We start from the raw sequence: 22,247 nt of genomic DNA on the forward strand, positions 1-22,247 counted from the left end.
TCTAGAAAGCACTACAGTGCTTTATTTGTTTATTTGTTTGCATGGAAAGAAAACTGAGTACTCTCTAACTGGTGCTAGAGCTACCAATTTAAAGAAGACAGAAGAAGCAGAGGCCTTTTAGGAAGAGCAAACGCTTAGCTTTGACTCTATCAACCATTCCAGAGTAAGACACCAGCAGCAGAACCACTGGGTTCCACTGCTACTCAGAATCTTGGTGCTCTGAAAGTCTTGGAGTCGACTGAAAAATCGCAGTGCTCCCAAACTCAAAGGACCCTTTCAGCCACGCAAACTGCAACATATATTATCTCACGTGTTAGAGGAATCAGATGAACAGGCTGTGAAAAAGCCATTTCAAATTTGTAGCTTTCTTAGAGTCTATGATTTCACCACCACTAGAAAGAAAACTGCTGCAAACTTAGTTCCAGACAGAAGTTTTCAAATAATGTCATTCATTGTCCCATCTAGAACAATCTAGATTTAAAGGCTTGAACAGGGCCCAGCACACTGGTCCTACCTGTAATCCCAGCACTTCTGGGAGGCTGAGCACAAGAGTTTGAGACCACGCTGGGCAACACAGGGAGACCCCTATCTCTACAAAAAAAAAAAAATTCAAAAATTAGCTGGATGCAGTAGCACACACCTATAATCCCAGCTCAAGAGGCTGAAGTGGGAGGATCACTTGTACCCAGAAGTTTGAGGCTATAGTGAGCCATGATTGAGCCACTGCACTCCAGCCTGGGCAACAGAGCAAGACCCCGTCTCAAAAAATAAAATAAAAATAAAATGCTTGAACAATTCCCTGATACTTTAATGATATTAACACCTCTTCTGAGAAAACTGGATCTATCCCTTTAAGTGTCAATACAGGGAAATACCTAATCTTTAACCTGATATTTTTTATATCTAGTCTGATGATGATTATCTAACCATCTGTTTTTCCTTTAAAATAGTTCTTCTATGAGGGGAGGTCTTCAAATTTACATTTTTAAAAGCATTTTCCCCAGCAATAAGTATGAAATTTTCATGCATGCTCATATCAGTTGTATATAAAGTTGCTTTAACAACCATACTTGCCATCAACTTTTCCTCCAAATAAAGACATGCAATATAAGCAATGTGCTTATCTAAGAACTGTGGATTAAATAGCAACATGGGACATTTTTGTGGCTAGGTAAGAGATGCTTACAAGTTGTTACAAAGAAAGTCTGTGGGATTTCCCAGTAAGGAAATCTTTAACCTGCTGTCTAGATTCCAAATATACATTCCATTTCCCAGGTCTCAAAAAATAAGTAACTCAAAGATTTTAGGCTTCTAACAGAAGTAAGGCTGAAAGAATTTGTGAATATGGATTCTTTCTTTCAGTTTCCAAGCAAGTGTCAGCACCTCCTGGGAGTTCAAACTCAATCCCTACACGCCTACAGGGAAAAACAGGAAACCAACATCAGAAGGATGCATCTTGTTGATCAAGGGAATGGGGCTTTTCTGCACCTTGAATAAACTTGCTAAAAAAAAAAAAAGAAAAAGAAAAAGAAAGAAAAGAAATGTCGATGCAAAGAACAATGCAAAGTCCAGAATTAACAATTCAAAGTTGGACTTTACAATTTCAAAGTATCTTTGATTCTTACAAACAATTCAAATGCAGATATTATTTTTAAAAATTTAACTTCCATACTCCTAAGAATGTGTACGGTCCATAATTTCTTTGAGGTCATATACCTTATAAAAAAGTTGCACTTACCATAAATAAATTACTATTTCCTATTCTGCAACATTTTCAGGCATATCCAAATTTCCATGAATATACTTTGCTTTTCTTTTTTATTTTATATTATTGAGATGTGGTCTTGCTATGTTGCCCAGGCTGATCTCACACTCCTGGGCTCAAGGGAAGCTTCCACCTTGGCCTCCCAAAGTGCTGGGATTACAGGCATGAGCTACCACGCCAGCCAAGAAAACTATCTTTTAAACATTTAAGCCAGTGGTTCCCAGACTCCCACGTGCTTCTGAATTACTAGGAGGGCTTCTTAATGCAAAAGTTGCTGGTCCCCATCCTCAGAGTTTCCGATTCAATAGTTGAGAGAGCCCAGGCATGGTGGCTCACGCCTGTATTTCTAGCACTTAGAGAGGCTGAGGCAGGCAGATCCCTTGAGCTCAGGAATCCAAGATCATGTCAGAAAGCCCGTCTCTATAACAAATACAAAAATTAGCCAGGTGTGGTGACACATGCCTATAGTACCTGCTACTCCTGGAGGCTGAGATGAGAGAATTACCTGAGAACCGGAGGTCAAAGCTGCAGTGAGCTGAGATCGCACCACTGCACTCCAGCCTGGATGACAGAGTGAGACCCTGTCTCAAAAAAAAAAAAAAAAAAGAAAAAAACAAAAAACGTTGAGAGACGCAGGGCCTAAGAGAGCATCCTGAAGCTGCTGGTCCAAGGATCCCACTTTGAGAACCGCTGACTTAAGGAGTTAAACTGTCAACTAGCTTTTAGAAAATCACAACATACAGGATAACATTTACTGAGAATCTACCAACTGCAGAACTCTCTACTACCTACTGAGTAAGCCGCATAGGTCCTTGCTCCAAACACTTTCTAAATTGGCAACACAGGGTATACGTGCAAGGGGACAATACACAGACACATATCCAAAACAGCAAGAAGTAGTTAATACAGTCAAACTAAAGATGTTTCATTTCTCCAATGCATTTATTTATGATGCATCCTACTGTGCAGTTAAATCTGTTACTCTCAGATAGAAATTACTAAACCACAATGCATAGCCACTCTTCCTTGCACTATGCCACTTCATTTCACTTACTAATGGCAGTTTCATCTGAAGCCAGGGCATGAAATGTAGAGAGGGACCTCATTTTAAAGCTTATTTACGTTATTCGTGTTATAGCAACTGTAAGGATCAGTGTGACGATCAACACTCAGATTTTAGTGATAAGTTATCAAGCAGAGTCATCGAGTGCAGATATGATCTAATTCTGCCATCAGGCTGAACTGAAATGCACAAAAACAGTCCAACAGAATCCGAACTCTTAACTTTCCCATCACTGTATAGGTTTTTAAAGCATATCTAGCACCAACTTTCAAATGTATACTTTTCTCATGACCCTGTCCTGAGTTTAAGTGCATTTATATCCAGATTATAATCAGAGAGGGTATTTAATTAGATAATGTTTGGAAGTACTTTGAAGAAATAAAGTGCTCTATAAATGCTAAATGTTATTATTATTGTTTACAGTTTGCAATTACTGCTTACAACCTATTCCACCTACCACGCTGCTATCATTTGATTACAGGCAGCTTTAAAAAAATACCTAGAGGTAGAAATGATGAAACCATATTCATGTGAAGCCCTGGATTTTTACCCTAGACATAAATAATTTATAGGCATTTTAAATGGAGGGTTAGGTTATAAACTCTAGTAAATCAAGGATATTGCCCTCTGCAAGACCAGCCACCATAAAGTTGTGTCAATTTAAATAGTTTCTTTCTTATAAACCAGGTTGAAAGTAGATTATAGTCCAGAATACAGAGCATTTTACTCTGGTGGCTTCCTGTTCTGTCTTCTATTTTCTCCATTAGAATCTTAAAATATCTACCTATGTGCAAAACTGAAAGCATAACTTAAGATTTTGATTTCAGCAATTGTCTGGCAGATTAAGGTTTGAGAATAGTCTATTCTATCATGGCCCTAGCTCACCTTGCTATCTTCTGTGATCGTCACAGAGTCAGCTGTCTCCAATTCTTAAAAAACTGAAACCTTTGAGCCTGATTCCACACATCCTCCAAACACACCTGTAGGATAATTTCCCAGAAACAATGACAGTTTGAATGTAAACAAGCCAAGCACAGTCACTCACACCTGTAATCCCAGCACTTTGGGAGGCTGAGGCGGGCAGATCACCTGAGGTCAGGAGTTTGAGACCAGCCTGGCCCAACACAGTCAAACCCAATCTCTACTAAAAATACAAAAATTAGTTGGGCATGGTGGCGAGTGCCTGTAATCCCAGCTACTCAGGAGGCTAAGGCGGGAGAATCGCCTGAACCCAGGAGGCAGAGGTTGCAGTGAGCAGAGATCTCCCCACTGCACTTCAGCCTGAGTAACAGAGCTAGACTCCATCTCAAATAAATAAATAAATAAACAAACATCCCCTAGATACACTCCACAAGAATGTCACTGTAAATCCCCAAATAGCTACCATATTACGTTTTTAAGGTTTTAGGCAAGAAAAAAAAAAAAAAAACACGTTCTAATCTGACATTGGTCATCTTACAAAACAAAGTTACAAGGAAGAAATACCTTGGAAATACCTCTTACGACACCACTATGCTCATGAAAGACAACTTGTGCCCTAAACCAAAGGCTTCTGGGAAGTCTGTGAGCCTCAGGGTGATAATACACCAGACAATTCTGATGTCATGACAAGGTCCATAAATCAAACGATGGCTGTGTGAGTCACTATTGGCAGTGGCTTTGGCCCAGTCAGTCGTAAGCTCAACCACTTAGTAGCTCCATGATATTTGGTAAACTAATTGATTTTTCGGAGTCTTATGTGTTCATTTATAAATGCTACACACCTACACCACAAGAAATTGGAAGCCAATCTGGCAATATCAAGAGCCTTAGAGATCATTCACACACTTTCATTCTAAATTCAATTTCTAAGGAGTTATCCTAAGGCAACAGAGATGCACACAAAGACATATATAAGGATGTTTAAGCACTATTTATGAGTTGGAAAGTTAGAAATAACCTCAAACTTCATCAACAGGAACTGGTTAAATATATTATGATCCATCTCCACAATAAGATGTTAAGCAGTCTAAAAAGATGACTAGAAAGTTAAGCACTGACTGAATATTTTATTACATGTTAAATTGTTTAGGCATGATAATAGTATTGTGGCTATGTATTTTTTAAGTACATAAACTACTGAAATATTTATAAATGAAATAATATGCTGCTTTAAAATAATATGGGGGAGAAGGTGGGTAGGAGTATAGATGAAACAGGATTCATTATGGGGGATAATTGTTCAGTAGAGAGATTATTAACCCTTTTATCTACTTTTTAATGAGAGTTTTATTGAGCTTTAATTCACATTCTGTAAGACTTACTCTTTTGAAGTGTACAAGTGACTTTTAGTATATTTCACAGAGTTGTACAAACATCCCCACTATCTAATTTGGGACATTAGCAGTCACTCCCTGCCAGCAAGCATTAGTCTACCTTCTATCTCTATGGATTTGCTTATTCCAGACATTTTATATAAATGGAATCATACAACCACGTGTCCTTTCGTGTTTGGCTTTTTTCACATAGCATAATGTTCATGTTGCAGTGTGTATCAGCACTTCCTTTTATTGTAGAATACTCCATTGTAAGGATATACTATACTACGTTTTGTTTATCCATTCATTGGTTGATGGACACTTGGGTTCTTTCCTCTTTGAGGTTACTATAAATATTCATGTACACTTTTTTTTTTTTTTTTTGCATGAATACGTCTTTAGTTCTCTTGGGCATATACTTAGGTGTGGAATTCCTGGGTCACAGGGTAACTCTATATTTAGCATTTTGAGAAACTGTCAAACTGTTTTCCAAAATGGCTGTGCCATTTTATATTCCTATCAGTAATATATGGGCATTCCAATATTCTGTCTACTTATTATTATTATTATACTATAAGTTCTGGGATACACGTGCAGAACGTGCACGTTTGTTACATAAGTATACAGGTGCCACGGTGGTTTGCTGCACCCATCAACCCATCATCTACATTAGGTATTTCTCCTAATGCTATCCCTCCCCTAGTCCCCCATTTCCTGACAAGCCCCAGTGTGTGTTATCCCCCTCCCTCTGTACACGTGTTCTCATTGTTCAACTCCCACTTACAAGTGAGAACGTGCGGTGTTTGGTTTTCTGTTCCTGTGTTAGTTTGCTGAGAATGATGGCTTCCAGCTTCATCCATATCCCTGCAAAGGACATGAACTCATCCTTTTTTATGGCTGCATAGTATTCTATAGTGTATATGTGGCATATTTTCTTTATCCAGTCTATCATTGATGCACATTTGGGTTGATTTCAAATGATTCCTATTGTGAATAGTGCTAAAATTAACATACATGTGCATGTGTCTTTATAGTAGAATGAATTATAATCCTTTGGGTATATACCCAGTAATGGGATTGTTGGGTCAAATGGTATTTTTGGTTCTAGATCTTTGAGGAATTGCCACACTGTCTTCCACAATGGTTGAACTAATTTACATGCCCACCAACAGTGTAAAAGCGTTACTTCTCCACATCCTCCCCAGCATCTGTTGTTTCCTGTATTCTGTCTACCTTTTAAGTTTAAATTCCCCATGAAAAAAGTGTTAAAAGTTATGCCATAGAAAAAGATTAATAGCATGAGAAAAGGCTAATTATTAGGTTTAAAAAATAGGTTACATATAGTATGTACAATATTATCTCCACTTTAAAAAAAAATCTATTTAGCCATGCATAGGAAAAAACTACTAAGCCATACACCAAAGTGCGTATGTGGTTATCATTCGGAATCATAAATTTAAATAATTTGAGAATTATTTTTAGTTTTTCTCCATTTTCCAGATTTTCTGCAATGACCATTCAGAAACCATTGCAATGACCACTACTTTTATAGTGAGAACCAGAAGAACCTTTTAAAAATTAAACAAATTTTTTGGGAGGCCAAGGCAGGTGGATCACCTGAGGTCAGGAGTTTGAGACCAGCCTGGCCACCATGGTGAAACCCAGTCTCTACTATAAGTATAAAAATTATCCGGGCATAGCGGTGGGCACCTGTAATCCCAGCTGCTTGGGAGGCTGAGGCAAGAGAATTGCTTGAACCCAGGAGACAAAGGTTGCAGTGAGCCGACACAGTGCCACTGCACTCCAGCCTGGGTGATGGAGTGAGACTCCATCTCAAAAAAATGAAATAAAATAAATAAATTTTTAACAACTCAGCAGTCTTAGTCTTTGCTTTCTTTCACAGTCTCCATTTTTTGGGCCCTGGAGCCCCAGGAGTCTTCGTAGCTTCTCACTCAGGTTAAGATACAGCACGTATTTCCAGCTTCTACAGGTGGCCTCTTTGCACATAGAACTGTAACTTTTATTTTCAACATCTGAAACACTGCTAATTATCTATATTGATTAACTTAGCTGAGTTCTCCTTTACCATCTAATTAGATTTGGTTTCTTCACAGTGGAGCACAGGCTATCTTCAGTGTCTTCCGTATATATAAGCAACTTGGTAACCATCTTTGTATCCATTCTTTGTTAGACTGGTTTTTGTGTTGTGGGAATGACCAATTCCCTAAGAGGTCCAGGATGCTGGCAATCCAGTTGAGGGACATGGCATAACGGGACCCAGCACTGCATTCGAGTTTCATCCTTAGATAAGATAAGTAACTTCTCTGAGCCCCAATTTCTACCTACAAAAGAGGTAAGTTGGATCACCAAGCCCTAGAGAGACAGATAGATAAGTAGATATATAGACAAAGATATGCAAACACAATCCCCCTTTACTTTTCATTTTACCCTTATCATGGTTTTAGGGCTTTATCCTATTTGTGCCTTTTATCAGAAGGTGCCACAACTTATTTTTTGGAGATCTGAGGTGTAATTAAGATCCCTTTTAAATGAATTAATTAATTTCATTAATACAATTGATATTTATTCAATCAATATTTATCATATGCCAGACACAGTTCAAAGCACCAGGAATGTGGTGCTAAACATGCAGGCAAGATCCCTGTTCTCACAAAACTTATCAGGCTCCAGTTGGGACAGCCAGATTTTTTAATAATTCAGATAGTCACAACTGCCTTAAAGACAATAAAGCACTGAATTGGACAGTTTCAGGGTGGGAGGGAGTGTTACTTTAGAGATATATTGCAAAGAAAACCTCTCTGCATAGTAAGGAACCTCTAAGAGGACCCTCAGGGACTTCTGCCTTCTGGTGTTAGTTAATATTCTTGTGTAGTCCCCTTCGAAATGAATAGGGCTGACTTGGGTAGCCAAGTCAGCAGAGGTATTGCAACAAGGGTACTGCAGAAATGATGGTGTGTGATTTCCAAGGCTAGATCGTAAAAGACATAGTGGCTTCTGCTCTGCTATCTTGATTACTCTGCCTGGTAAAAGTGGGCACCATGTTATGAGGATGCTCAAGCAACCAATGGAGCCACCTACGTGGGGAGGAACTAAGGCCTCCTGCCAACATCCAGCACCACATAAGTAAATCATTTTGGAAAGAGATCCTCCAGCTCCAGTCAAGCCTTCAGAAGATAGTTCACCTTGCCAAAATCTTCGTGCAACTTCAGGAGATACCTCATGCTAAAACCACCCAGGGAAGCCACTTCTGAATCCCTGGCCCACAGAAACTGTGAGAGATAATAAATGATTATTGTTGTTTAAGCCACTAAGCTTGAGGGTAGCCTGTTATGCAGATACATAAGTAATAATACAGATCGCATCTGACCTTAGACCTAAATAATAAGATGGAGCCCTCCATGTGAAATTTCTGACACGGAGAACTACAAGAATGAGTTTGGCATGTTCACAAAACAGAAAAAATCAGTGTGGCTAGAGTGTAGTGAAAGACAAGTGCAGACTCTCTTCTCCATCCAGCCATGGGTATAGAAACCATGCCAGTGTTGTCTTCAGCTCAGCCCCAGCAACTAGTAGCACCCAATAATCACGTACTGAATGAGCCTATACATGAACAAATGAATGAATGAATGCTGGATACCATGTACATTTCTTCCCCTACAGTTAATCACATTTCACAGAATCACAGAACACTGGATCTGAGTTTACCCTGCACCCAAATTTGTACTTTCTAATACACTAATCAAACAAATGTTTGTAATATATGCAATGTATTGTTAAAGTCTACAAATTTCCTACTTAATCTATACTGCCAAGGTTCTAATTTCACTAACTAGAGAGACAGCACTTGAAAATCTAGGGTTATTTCAGAGTCTAAACCTGGGTATCCAGCAGCAACACTGTAGGGGAGTACCCAGCAGAAGTCACAGCTGGGCCTTCATCCTATCACTCGGTCTTCAAAAACTAGAACAACACTTTAAATTATAAATCAGAATCTCAAGGTTGGAAAAAAATAGCTCATTTAAAAATTAGAAAGGGGTATTACTTTCAGTGGCAACTCCCAGCTCATTGAGGTCTATAGTTTGCAATCTCTTGGTATTCCCAACAGGTAGAATAAGAATCCATGGCTATTTAAATGCCCTCAGTCCTGCCTCTGGTTCCCTTACATATTCCAGGAATATGCATCCCAGCAATAGAAATTGCTGGAGGTGACTTCCAGCAATTTTAGTCGAAACCACTCATCTTACATGTGACAAAACTGAAGCTTAGAGGGTAAGGTGTCAGAGCCAGCTTTATGATGCTGGGCTCTAACTCCCAGCTGTGTGCCTCATTAAACCTCACCATCTCCCAAACTCTCTCTACCCACTCACTGCCAGCTGTCAAGACAAAAACTCAACATTGTCTTCCAGTGGGCCACCCTAGAAGCACACCCTTTCCCACCCATCTATTACTGTTTAATCAAAATAGCAGTCGTAAACATTATCAGATTGTTAAAATAATTGAAACACACTCCAAACACACACACACACACACACACACACACACACACACGCCTTGCAATTCTAACCTGCGGTATTTTAAATCTCTCAAAACTTAGAATAAGATGACAATGGAGAGAACATTTTTTTTGGCAGAAAAATTCTAGAAATAGGAATACCTACCCAGGACCAGACATAGTATTTCTCATAATTGGTGCCCCTGGAATTGTACTCAATGTAATTAGCATCCACTGGAATTGTACTCTACATAAAAGGTGTCCCCAGGAGTCATGCAACATAGACTACAAGATAATTCATGATCCCTGAAATTGTGCTATGGTCAGCACAATTACAGCACAGGCCCCACCTTTCTGAGGTTTCTATACTCCTTCTACATAGCACCACCTCCAGCCCTTCTAAAAGGGCACATTATATATTTTGTTAATTCAAAATTTATTTGTTGAACGAACGCCTGCTGTGTAAAGAAAACTGGTGAGGATCCCTAAGAAAATCAAACGTTGCCTTCAAGAAGGAATTGTCTAGTAGTGAATATAATCCAAGACAGAAAGTTCTGAGTGTTACGAAAGAGGTGTGAGGTCAGTTCTGAGACAGTCTATGAGTGGGAAGGACAACTTCTGAGAGAAATCAGAGACTTTTGTGGAAAAGGTGGTCTGTGAATGTTTCGTGCTGTGGCAGTAGGTACAGAAACGAGACTAAGACAGAGCGCCCCCTACAGAGCATCCAGCGGGGAATGAAGTTGTTCCCTACCGCAATGGCGGAGTGGTGGTCAAAACTGCAGAGCTCTGTGGAAGGCCGCTCTGAACTGCTGCTGGTCTTAACATGCTAAAGAGTTTAGTTTTTAGTCTGTCGACTAAGGAGTCAGAGAAGGCCTTGAATAAAAACAACCAGATTGAAACTGTGCATTAGGAACACTCCCGTGGCTACAGTGTACGAGAGACCAGCCAGAAGAAGGCTGGTAGGTAGAGACACAGGAGGAGGGGGGTCCTGTCGCGGGTGTTGCCCAGGGGACAGTACCTACGGCACTTGCAAGGAACAGTGGAGACAAGAGGACCCATACGATAAACATTAAGGAAAGAATTTTAAGTTGGGGTGGAATAAATAAAATGCGTTTTGAGAAGTTGAGGGCACCCCCGTGAGACAACCAGGACATGAAAAAGAAGTGGATAGAATCATGTTTCGCTAAAGGGAAATAAGCTTCCAACCAGACTGGAAGGAATCACAAGCGGAATTCATCCAACATTTTCTACTTAAGTCCTCCCTCTCTCTCCACTAGAGACCTTATATTTATATGTGCAGAATAACATTTCATTCAAAAAAATATCATTAAGATTTTCTTAGAATTCTCAGCACACTGCTAACAAACCAGTTTAGGCCCTGTTCTCAGAGAGCTACTTCCCCCACAGAAATGTAAGAATCAATTTGACATTAAAGCATCTTTCAGACTCAAGTTACTCCAAATTCTATCAGGAAGGGAATCAGAGACTGGTTGTGCTCAGCTGGGCATAGCGGCCATGATTCAATCACAGGAGCGCCCGGCTGGGTGGACTTTAGAACCACTATCACTGAGAGAAGGAATGGCGTCGAAACAAGAAGGGCACGGAAGATTAATTCCAGGGCAGAGACACAGAAAGAAGAAAGGCCCAATGGGCAAGACTCGAAATTATAAGATATCAAAGAGTTTTACAGATAAGGGGGGAAAAAGTGGTATTTCCTGAAAGAAATGTACTGGGTACTCTCTCATCAACAAAATATTCCATGACCTCCTAAGTAGATAATTATGCAAACAGCAAACCATGACTTACACTGGCTTCTGTACTAAAGATCACTCCAGTTAATAATGAATAATGAAAATGACTATGCATATTTATCTGATGTTCTGATAGCTACCAGCACACCCTACTTTTTATGAGGCAAGGCCATTGTAAAGAAAACACCTGTTTATTATCTCTGATAAACATAAAGAATATTAATGAAAAGATTGCCATGCTGTTATCATTTTGAGATACTGTTATTAATTCATGCAACTTTACTAAAATCTCATTTTAGACTAAATTTAATTAAGTGCTCTGGAGTAATGAATTAATAATATTTCGAGATTTATTTGAGCCCCATGAGAACCTCTCACCAGAAAGTTTTAAATACTGGGCCATTAGTGTATCATCTTAGGTGTCCACTCTACCTCCCAAGGGAAAAAATAAAACTTTGAGAAGGCACAGGCATAATCAATGTGTTTGCATTTGAATAATCAGTAACATATAAAGAGGAGAAAAAGGTTTTTTTAAAAAAGTTTTTTTAAAAAAGAAAGTGTTTAAAAAAGAAGGTTTTAATGAACAATGCTGATAATTGATACTGGTTTCGAAACACATTAATCTCCAAAAAGCTTCGGGACTGTGCTTACCTCATATTTAATGAATGCTAATACTTGGGGGGCAAAGCTCAATTCAGGCCATCAGAGAAACATATAAGGTCATATTGGCACACAAAAGGAAAAAGGCAACTAAGGTCTATTGAGGTGCTAGTAAAAACAGTCGGAACCTTCTGATATCTTTTTCTCAGGATTATTTTCCTTCTTTTCTGAGTCTTTTTTTTTTTTTTAAACAAGATGTCACCCTGTCACTGAGGCTGGAGTGCTGTGACACAATCACAGTCTCCACTTCTCAAGCTCAAACTATCTTCCCACCTCAGTCTCCCAATTAGCTGGGACCACAGGCACACCCCACCATACTGGCTTTTTTTTTTTTTTTTCAGAGATGGAGTCTCCCTACATTGCCCACGATGATCTGAAACTCCTAGTTTCAAGCAATCCTCCCACTTTGGCCTCCCAAAGTGCTGGGATTACAGGTGTGAGCCACTGTGCCCAGCCAGGATCATTTTCTATTAGATAAAATCATTGCAATCGAATGTTGATGGGCTCAATTTTCCCACTAAATTCTACTTAACCATGGGATAGCATATTTGTATAGTGCTGTATGGTTTTTAAAGCATTGCCTTAAACACAATGTGTGAGAAAGGCAAACAGTTGTGATCATTCTTATTAACTATGGTTAAATGACCTACTCAAAGTCACAGAATGAATAAGAGGTGGAGATAGAACTGGGGAGACAGGGTTCATTCCACTCCATTCATTCATGCATGCATTCATGTACTCATTCATCCAACTAATGGAGACTATGGCTCCAAAGATGAACAAGACCTAGCCTCTGTCCTCAAGAAATCCACGGTTTAGTAAAGAAGCAGAAAGGAAATCACACACCAAGTAAAACATGAGCATGAAAAGTGTAGCAAAGGGATATAAGCAAGGCTTTCAGATGAGGTCAATTCTTAAATCTAGGTTTCAATGGAGAAAGGAATGGCTAGGGAGTGAGGGGTAAGGGGAAAGACAAGCATAGGTCATCTAATTTTGTTCAAATACAAAAGTGTATGTGGGTCCTGGCAGAAGCTGAGAGTATGAGGTCAGCAGCAGCCAACTCCTGGCCTTGAATGCCTTACCCTGTGGGCCAAGTTAAGGACAGCCAAGGTGCTTAGGTCCAGAAATATGCTAATCTCCAAAAAGCTTTCTGGGCTGAGTTCACCTCACATGTAATAAAGCACACTGGTGGCAAGTTTCATCTCTTTTAATATTGAGATGTCCTGAAGCAAGAATGACTCAAGCCCCACGTTTGAATGAGTAAATTGTTTGCTGTAGCCTATGTATGTATATGCACATTTTCATACACCCACATGGATACAGTTTATATCCATAATACTACACATAATATGTGTATCCACATAGATAATACAAAACATATACGGAACTTTATAAATGTCACATGCGGAGATATCTGAATAATGTGTATGTCTATACTGACCCCTTAGGACATGCTCTGACGGACACAGGTTACTCAGAGAGGTTACCTGTGCAGGACAACCATGTGTCCTAGGTGATTTCAGACAGTCCTTTGCCCGCAGAGTAGGCATTGAACCAGGGCTGGACAAGATGAATTCCAAAGGTGGCCTAAAGCTCCATGGTTTCACGTATCACAAACTTACTTGCATGAAGTAGTTTCACCATTCTCAATAAATAAAATTCCCTGACCCTGGTGAAATTATTCCTTCCTGCTATTCTTTTGTACTCAGGCAGAAAATGTATTATTGATTTCTGATTCAGCCACAGAAAGTGTGACTTAGAGAAAAGAGCACTGAATGAGGAGTCAGGAAATCTAGATTATTTGCTCAAACCACGCTCCTGGCTGTCCCCTCCCCTTGTTACTGTGTGACCTTGAACAACTTACTTCACGCCTCTGGGCTTCAGTTTCCCAAGTGTTCAATGCAAGGAGTGGCTGAGTGTTCTACAATTCTCTTTCCAGCTCTAAATCTATAAAACAATTCCAGCCCATCCCTCAAGATTTAGTTTATCTCGGTGAGCTCTAAAAATCAGGGCTAAAACTGGATTCAAATTACCTATTTTCTAATCAAAGAAGATCCTGCTTCACTCACTTTTAAACCATGCAAATCTTGCATAATTTAAATGATCAGTGCTGTCATAGGTTGCTCTGGTTTAAATTATGCACTGTTGCTATTTGGGGAAAATTTAGACTGGGTCCAGTCTGGGATCACTGGCTGAGAACAATAAGCCCCCAAAGTGAGAAGGATAAAGGCCTCTCCAGACAGGATCTGCTTTTAATGCATTGAGCCCAGGGTTTACAAAAAGAGCATTGACTGTGTACATTAAAGAGCCACCGAAACAGCAAGGGACTGGTAAGTCTGCAGCAAATTCTCCCAGAAGCCACTGACCTTGGCTGCATTTCAGGGGTCAGGCATTCCCCAGGAGGGGCTCAGCAGGCAGGCTTTACCAAGGGCTTAGGAATAAATGAGACATCTCATCTAGATGAGGCCATCTCTCCAAATGTGGGAAGGTGCAGATGATCTGTCCTCTGATTTGTGGAGATTACCTATGTGGCCTTTGGACCCACTCCAGCAGGCACACCTCACCCACAAGACTGGTCAAAGACCCTGGCCCCACATCTGCAACTGTCTCCACATCTGCATCTGCATCTAAGTCTTCCAGCCAGCAGTTCCTGGTCCCCAAGCTAGCTGTTGCCCTCTCTGTTTCCACACCTCCCAGCAGGCAGAAAAACAGAAGCAGAGCCCTAAGCTGATAGCCCAGGCCACAAAGAGCAATTTCAGTTCATTGTGCAAAGATATGTTTTCAAAATACAGATCACAAGAATGCACATCCCAAGTGTGATCCGCAGTCGTCCGCCTGGTGGCCCTCACCGGTTGCTCCCCTGCCTGCAGGCTCTGTGCTTGGTATCTCAGAAAACCTTCCCGAGGAAAAAGCCCACAAGGGACAAGTCCGGGCCCAACTTAAAAATCACATCAGACTGCTTTCCAGTAGAGGAGCAAGGTGGAGATTCCAGCCCAGGGAAATCACCGCAAACCCTGCACATTGTTCAGAACCTTTCCCCCTTTGCCACTGCCCCCCGCCTCCGCCACCCCGACCCCCGACGGACTCGCAGCACCCCACCCCCAGTCTGGGCCATCCGTCCACCTGATTAACCCGCCGGCAGCAACTCCCAGCGCAGAAAGTAGGGCAAATGAACACACACAGTCGGTAAAGCAGGAAGCCACAGACCTGGCCAATGCACCCACCCTGTTACCAACCCCACCCCGCTGCGCAGGGGGCAGCCAGTTCTTGATGTGGCATTTCCACTCCAGGGAAATAGGCAGCTTCCTGTAATAATGCATGAAGGAGCTTCGGCTGCCCAACTATCAGAACAGCCCATTTCAAATGGCATCTCTGTTTCTTCTCAACTCCTTACCTGCCTTGCTGAAGCCTCACCTCTTGGCCCAACAGATTAAGACGAAGAGAGAAAGCGTTATTAAAAGAGATGTGGAGGAAAACGTTTAATGAAAGAGACCAAAGAGAAAGTACCACTTTGATCACAAAGGTAGCACTTTAATATAAGAGTACAGAAAGAGGCAATGTCAGAAGTACTAGGAATCCAGGTAAATGGCCGCAAGATTCAGCATCAATCTAACAATGTATTCCTCAGGAGGGCGTGTGAACTTCCATGCTTCATCCATCCTGGTGTCTCCCTGTAGAAAGCCACCATCAATTCCTTCTCATCCACCCTCCATACATCAAATACATGCACTCGCTATTTTTTAAATTTTATTTTTGGTTCGGGAGAGGAAGAAGCAGTCCTTAAATTGGTGTCCAATCCTTCTCAGACACCCGCTGCTGCCACCATCCCCACCCCTCACCCCTTCCCTGCAGGCAGCATCTAATTAAAATGACAAGAAAGCTCTGCCCCCTTCCCCGAAGGAGTGTGTTGGGATCGGGAGTTGGGGGTGGGGAAGCGTCAAGGCAGCACTGGGATTCCTGGTATTCTGATCTCAAAACAACAGCAAAATGGATTCTATATCAGTGATGTCTTAGTCAATACAATGAAACGGCGTCTGAGGTAATTCACGTGAAGGTAAACGCAAACCAGTGGGACTGGGGGGAGGGAGGTGCTCTACAAAGGACTGGCCACAGACACGGGGAAAACACACACACACACACACACTCGCACACACTCCAGGGAGTTCCGGTCTGATTGAGGAAAAGCAGAAAACACATCCCTTTCACCTGCTTAAGTTCAGCCATAAAACTGAAACGTTACAGCCACAAAGTCAGAAAGCACAGGCAGGGCTGAGTTAAAGCCATAAATAAAGGTGAGTGGCAGACTGGCATTTAAGGGAGCGCTGAGAGGGCGCCCGGGTGCGGGAGGCAGAAAAGGGGGAGGGGGAGGCAGTTGCCATCTACAAGACCAGCATAGCAATAACTGCCCCCTTGGAGCGGCAGGTTCGGCTTCGCGGGGACAGTCAGCCTCACAATGTCATCTTGCAGGTAGCTGGAAAACGTGAGGAGCCAGTGCCTTTATTCACGCTGGCATTCTTTTTGCAGAAGGGACAGTCGGGTCTCGCTCCTTGGCACCAGACAATTGCCCGGGGCGTGTACACACGTACACACACACACACACACCTTTCATTTTACTGCTCTTACACCGGTATAAGATGAAACTGGCATAAGCTCCACGAGCCCTCGGGAGAGCCTCGGCCACGGCCAAAGGAAGACACGTACCGCACAGCCCCTGCCGTAGGGGCTCAGCCAGGAGCACCTCAGCAACCCCGAATCAAAACGGGAATCCAGGTTCCCTCCCCGACGCATTCTCCCTCTGCTGTCCCCCAGCCCCAGCCCCAGCCCCCAGTCCACGCACCGAGCCCATTCACCCTGACCCAAACCACTGGAAAGAAACCAGAAAACATGTCCTGCTCACCCTCAGAGCCGAGAGATCTATTTCATCCAGGCTTCGAGCCGGGGAGTCGCTCGCCATGTCTACTTCTTCGCTGGAGAAATGGACCAAAACTACCCCCAAGCTTTTCCCTTGGAAATTCCACCTTGGTCTATTTCACTCGCGTCCTCATGCGGGGTATCGCGCCAGAGGCCCCGGGCCCAGCCTCCCCCGCCCACCCCAGCCCCACAGCGCCGGATCCCGATCCTCCGCGCGTTGGTCCGCCGGGTCCGGGAGCCCAACCTGCGCGGATCTCCAAGCCCCGAGCAGCGGTGCGTGTGGGCTGAGCGCCCCGATCGGCTAAGGGCGCTGGGGCTGCGTGGGTGTATTTAAATGGGACATGCTTCTTTGCTTGTGCGTGGATGGCGGCTGCATTGGCTGTTATAATGAGACACATCAACTCCTCCACTCAGCGGGGGGAGGGTGGGGGTGGAGAACCACACAGAACTGTCTATCACCGCTTCCTGGGAGGAGTGAAGGGGGTGGGGGGAGGCGGAGGAGGCGTGGTCTTGGACTGGGGAGAGGCCGCGCTTCCTGACCCGGTCCCTCCCCATCAGCGTGGAGGGGGGAGGGGCGCGCACCCTTTCCGCCCAGGCTTTTGCGGGCTCCTGGGGCCAAATCTGAAGGGCTGTTCCTGAACCTTGACTTGCTTATCATAGGGACTCAAGCTGTATTTTTGTGTGGCCAATTCGTGCACTGCAGCAAAATGGCCCTTCAGTCGCATCTTGGGGTTTCTCCTCGGTTCAAATGCTCTCGCGCTGAGAAAAAGCCGGAGAAAAAAAAGCGACACCCTCCCTCCCCTGTTAATTATTTGTGGGGCCGGAGTAACGCGGGCTGGTGCAACCGGTGCATATAAGGACTTGTGTGCAAGGAAGGGGATCCGCCTCCAGGCGCGGAAAGAGTGGGGGAGAAGCGCACACGCACAGTGCACTCAGCTGGGCGATTCGGCAGTTTGCAGCTGCGGCGGGGTCGGGTCCAACCGCGGTCCCCGGAATGCCGGACGGCGGGTACCGGGTGCTGGTCACTCGCCGATTAGGGGCCGGGAAGGTTTGCCAGAAGCGGGAAAGATGGGAGATCTGAGCGCTCTCTTGGCATCGCCACACCCAGTACCTGCTCGTGCCGCAATTCCCCACGGAAACAACCGAGTTGAACCGAGAAGCTTGTTCTTTGGGTGCAGTAGCTAGAAGGCTTCAGGTAACTCCAAAGCCAGCACTGGGTGAGGCAACACACGCCGCCTCAGGACTCAGCATTTCTTTCAGGCTGCATTTTCGTGTCAGACCTACCCAGATTGATGGAGAAAGTTTGGCTGGCGGATAAGAAGTAACGCGGAATATGTGTACGTGAGAGCGATTTCACTTCACCCACTTTCTCATTTAAAGGTTGGATGTTTTACAGTGGTATACATGATCCTTCTTCTGTAATCAAGAGTGCGAAGTCGCTTCCCCCAATCCCCGCGCAGCCTTTCTTCTCCCTCCTTAGCCACACAAAATACATACAAAGAAAACACTAAAACTGAACTTTTTTCCAAATACAGCAGTAGCTTTGAAAGCATTCTTTGCTCCTCTGTTAACAGCCGAATGTACTTCTGACCAGTGCACTGATGGTTTCTAATCACGCAGTGTGAAGATCAGCTTCAAAATAAGGCTTATGAATGAATGAATGAAAGCCAATGCAGTTAGTCTATCACGACTGCAAACATTAGAGGACTTTGAAACAGCATCCGGTGTACATTGTACTGTTTTTGTTACTGATATTGTATATATTCATATGCATTGTGGATCATGCACCATGAAACTTGAAAATTGTTCCAGCATCTCAAGGGCCACAACAGTTTGGTAGCTTTTGCCTTTAAACGTTGTATGTTAAACATTTGAACGTGTTATACTAAATTGCTAAACTCATATTTTAGTAAAATCACCCGGTTCGACATAGTGAGTAATGTGCAGTAAACCACCACGTCGAAATGAAGTAAAAAAAAAAAAAAAAAACAGATTATTTCCCATCATCTCATTTGTTTTTCTGTTCTGTGTCCCTGTTTGTTTACCATTCATCTAGACAGCAGGTTCATGTATTGTCTCAGGGTTGAAAGAAGATAATTTAAGATCAAGTATTAAGATCTATAAACAACTTTTTTTAACTGCAAACATAAGGAAATATGAGTTAAATAGTTTTTCCATGGAAAGCCTTCATTGTATACTCATGATTATATTTGAAACATCAAAAACAACAGATCAACTTTTTTGACATTAGTGAGCTGTTCAGGCCATGAGGGTGCCATGTTGGCATTAAGATTTAGGTTAGTTTTAGATGAGAAAGTTATACATGCAGTATGATGACAGGTGCTAAATGGAGAAGGGCTTCCTAAGAGCCAGAGAAATTGATGAGACAGCCAGGGGAAGGCAGGGGTGCGGGCTGCAGGAAATACCATAAAAGGAGAGATTGCAGTATCAAAGGGACCTCCAACTGGTAAAGGAAGGTGAGAAGGAGGAACTTGAACTTTTTCCTTTCGGCCAAGGGTGTATCAAATTTCAGCTATTACAGTATAAATTTCCTAATTTTTTGCTGTGTCTCTGTATTGCCTGTATTATTGCCACTTACCCTTTTTCCTTAAATCAACACTTTTTTTCTTACATTTAATATAAAAGAAAACATAAATCACTACTCTAAACAGAAAGCCGGCAACACTTGCTTTGAAAAGAAAGGGGGGGAGGAAACCATTAAAATAAATATAATGGAAAATAAAGAAGTATTATTAAATTCTAACTAGCCATCAATTCCTGCTCTGGCTTCTAGCCTGAGGCCTACTCTTAGTTTGTTAAAAGAGAGAATAGCAAATACCAAGAAAAACATTCAAGACTTGAGGTTATTTTCTTGGTGTAATCTGAAAGATTTTTTTTTTTTTTTGAGACAGAGTCTCGTTCTGATGCCCAGGCTGGAATGCAGTGGCCGGATCTCAGCTCACTGCAAGCTCCGCCTCCTGGGTTCACGCCATTCTCCTGCCTCAGCCTCCCCAGTAGCTGGGACTACAGGCGCCCGCCACCTCGCCCGGCTAGTTTTTTGTATTTTTTAGTAGAGACGGGGTTTCACCGTGTTAGCCAGGATGATCTCGATCTCCTGACCTCGTGATCCGCCCGCCTCGGCCTCCCAAAGTGCTGGGATTACAGGCTTGAGCCACCGCGCCCGGCCAATCTGAAAGATTAAGAGAATTTTATGTGCAGTTTGAAAACCTGCCGAATAATACAATATGCTGTTTACATATATATAAATATGTAGTAAACTATATAAACCACGGATACAGGCAATAAGGATACAGATTAACTTCAGGATAATGAGAAAAGAGGAAGAGGAAAAGGAGGCTCCAACAATGATACATAAATTTTTTGTTAAAGATTTCTGCCAGGCACGGTGGCTCACACCCATGAACCCAACACTTTGGGAGGCCAGAGTGGGAGGATAGTTTGAGTCCAGGAGTTCAAGACCAGCCTGGGCAACTTGGTAGAACCCCATCTCTACAAAAAATACAAAAATTAGGTGCACATAGTGGTACACACCTGTAATCCCAGCTACTAGTGTGGCTGAGGTGGAAGGAATGCTTGAGTCTGGGAGGTTGAGGCTGCAGTAAGCCAAGATAAGTCATTGCACTCCAGCCTGGGTGACAGAGGGAGACGCTGTCTTTAAAACAATGGATAGAAAATTTGAATAATAAGTAGTACTATGCTGTAGATATTCTTATAAGCATTTACTCTATCTGAATGTTTGTGTCCTCCCAAAATTTATATGTTGAAACCTAACCCTCATAGTGATAGTATTAACAGGTGGCGCTTTTAAGAGGTGATTAGATCTTGAAGGGAGATCCTTCATGAATTGGATTAGTGCCCTGAGAAAAGAAGCTTGTGGGAGCCTGTTGGCACTTCTACCACATGAGGATGCATAGAAGGGGCCGTCTATGAGAAAAGAGCCCTCAGCAGACTTCAAATCTGCTAATTATCTTGATCTTGGACTTTCTGGCCTCAGAACTGTGAGCAATTCTGTTTCTGTTGTTTTTAAATTACCTAGTTTAGGTATTTAAGTAATTTAAGTAACATGAAGAATAAATCCAGAAAGTCCAATATTCATCTGATAGGGGATCTAGAGAATGGATGGAAGGAAATACTCAAAAAATGATTGAAAATATTCCAGTATCTTGACCAAGCATGGTGACTCACGCCTGTAATCCCAGCACTTTGGGAGGCCAAGATGGGTGGATCACCTGAGGTAGAGAGTTCAAGAGCAGCCTGATCCCATCTCTACTAAAAATACAAAATTAGCTGGGCGTGGTGGCACATGCCTGTAATCCTAGCTACTAGGGAGGTTGAGGCAGAAGAATCGCTTGAACCCAGGAGGTGGAGGTTGTAGTGAGCCGAGATCGTGCCATTGCACTCCAGCCTGGGCAACAAGAGCGAAACTCTGTCTCAAAAAAAAAAAAAAAAACAAAAAAAATTCCAGTATCTTTGAGTAAAAAGCTCTTATTTACTTCCGAGCCAAATGGCATAAGTAAAAAATAACACACTTAAACACCTCATAGTGGGATTTCAGAGCATGAAGGATAGAAAGAAAATCTTAACTGGATTACCTTCTCATCAGCAACAATGGATGCTATTAGACAATGGAACAGTAGTCTAAGGAAATCATTGTAATGGTGTTTTGTCTGGTTTTGTTTTTGAGACAGAGTCTCTCTGTCACCCAGGCTGCAGTGCATGGCTGGCTCATTGCAGGACCTCAATGAGTTCAAGCAATCCTCCCACCTTAACTACCTTAACCCCACCACCCAATAACTGAGCTGGGACTACAAGTATGTGTTACCATGCCTGGCTAATTTTTTTTTTTTTTTTTTCGGAGGTGGAGTCTCACTAAGTTTCCTAGACTGGTCTTACACTCCTGGGATCCCACCTCGGCTTCCCAAAATGTTGGAATTACAGGTGCAAGCCATCACACCCGGCCTCTAAGGGAATTGTTTTTAACCTAGACTGCAAAACTAAATTAGCACTTAAGAGAGGGTACAAAATAATGACACACATTTTCAAATATGTAAGAGTTCAGATTGCTGTCCATCCCTGAAATTACTTTTAGAGAATGTCTTCCACCAAAGAGTAAACTGAAACCAAAAACAAAGTGTGTGTTACAAAAGACAATGATAAACAAAGGTAGCAAACTCTGTTACCCACTCAAAGACATTCTCTTTCTTCCTTACTAGTAAAACACCGATTTTGATAATTTACCCTCCATGTGTGTAAAACATGGATTCTC

At 42.4% G+C, this 22,247-nt stretch overlaps 1 protein-coding gene across 5 annotated transcripts in view; it reads right to left on the reverse strand.

The window, feature by feature from the left end:
• Positions 1-17,370, reverse strand: part of TNIK (TRAF2 and NCK interacting kinase) — a 413,713-nt gene extending 396,343 nt beyond the window's left edge. For 3 of the 5 annotated variants that reach the window (XM_033211706.1, XM_033211707.1, XM_033211705.1), the window contains exon 1: positions 16,947-17,369. In XM_033211706.1, coding sequence (XP_033067597.1) covers positions 16,947-17,003 — 57 coding nt within the window. In that variant the 5' untranslated portion in view covers positions 17,004-17,369. Of the gene's footprint in view, positions 1-16,946 lie in introns of all 5 variants that reach the window. The other 2 variants (XM_033211704.1, XM_033211708.1) reach the window with 2 other exon arrangements.
• Positions 17,371-22,247: the final 4,877 nt, after the last annotated feature.

Source organism: Trachypithecus francoisi, unplaced genomic scaffold, assembly GCF_009764315.1.
Source record: "Trachypithecus francoisi isolate TF-2019V2 unplaced genomic scaffold, Tfra_2.0 Lachesis_group0, whole genome shotgun sequence".
NCBI classification, from domain to species: Eukaryota; Metazoa; Chordata; class Mammalia; order Primates; family Cercopithecidae; genus Trachypithecus; species Trachypithecus francoisi.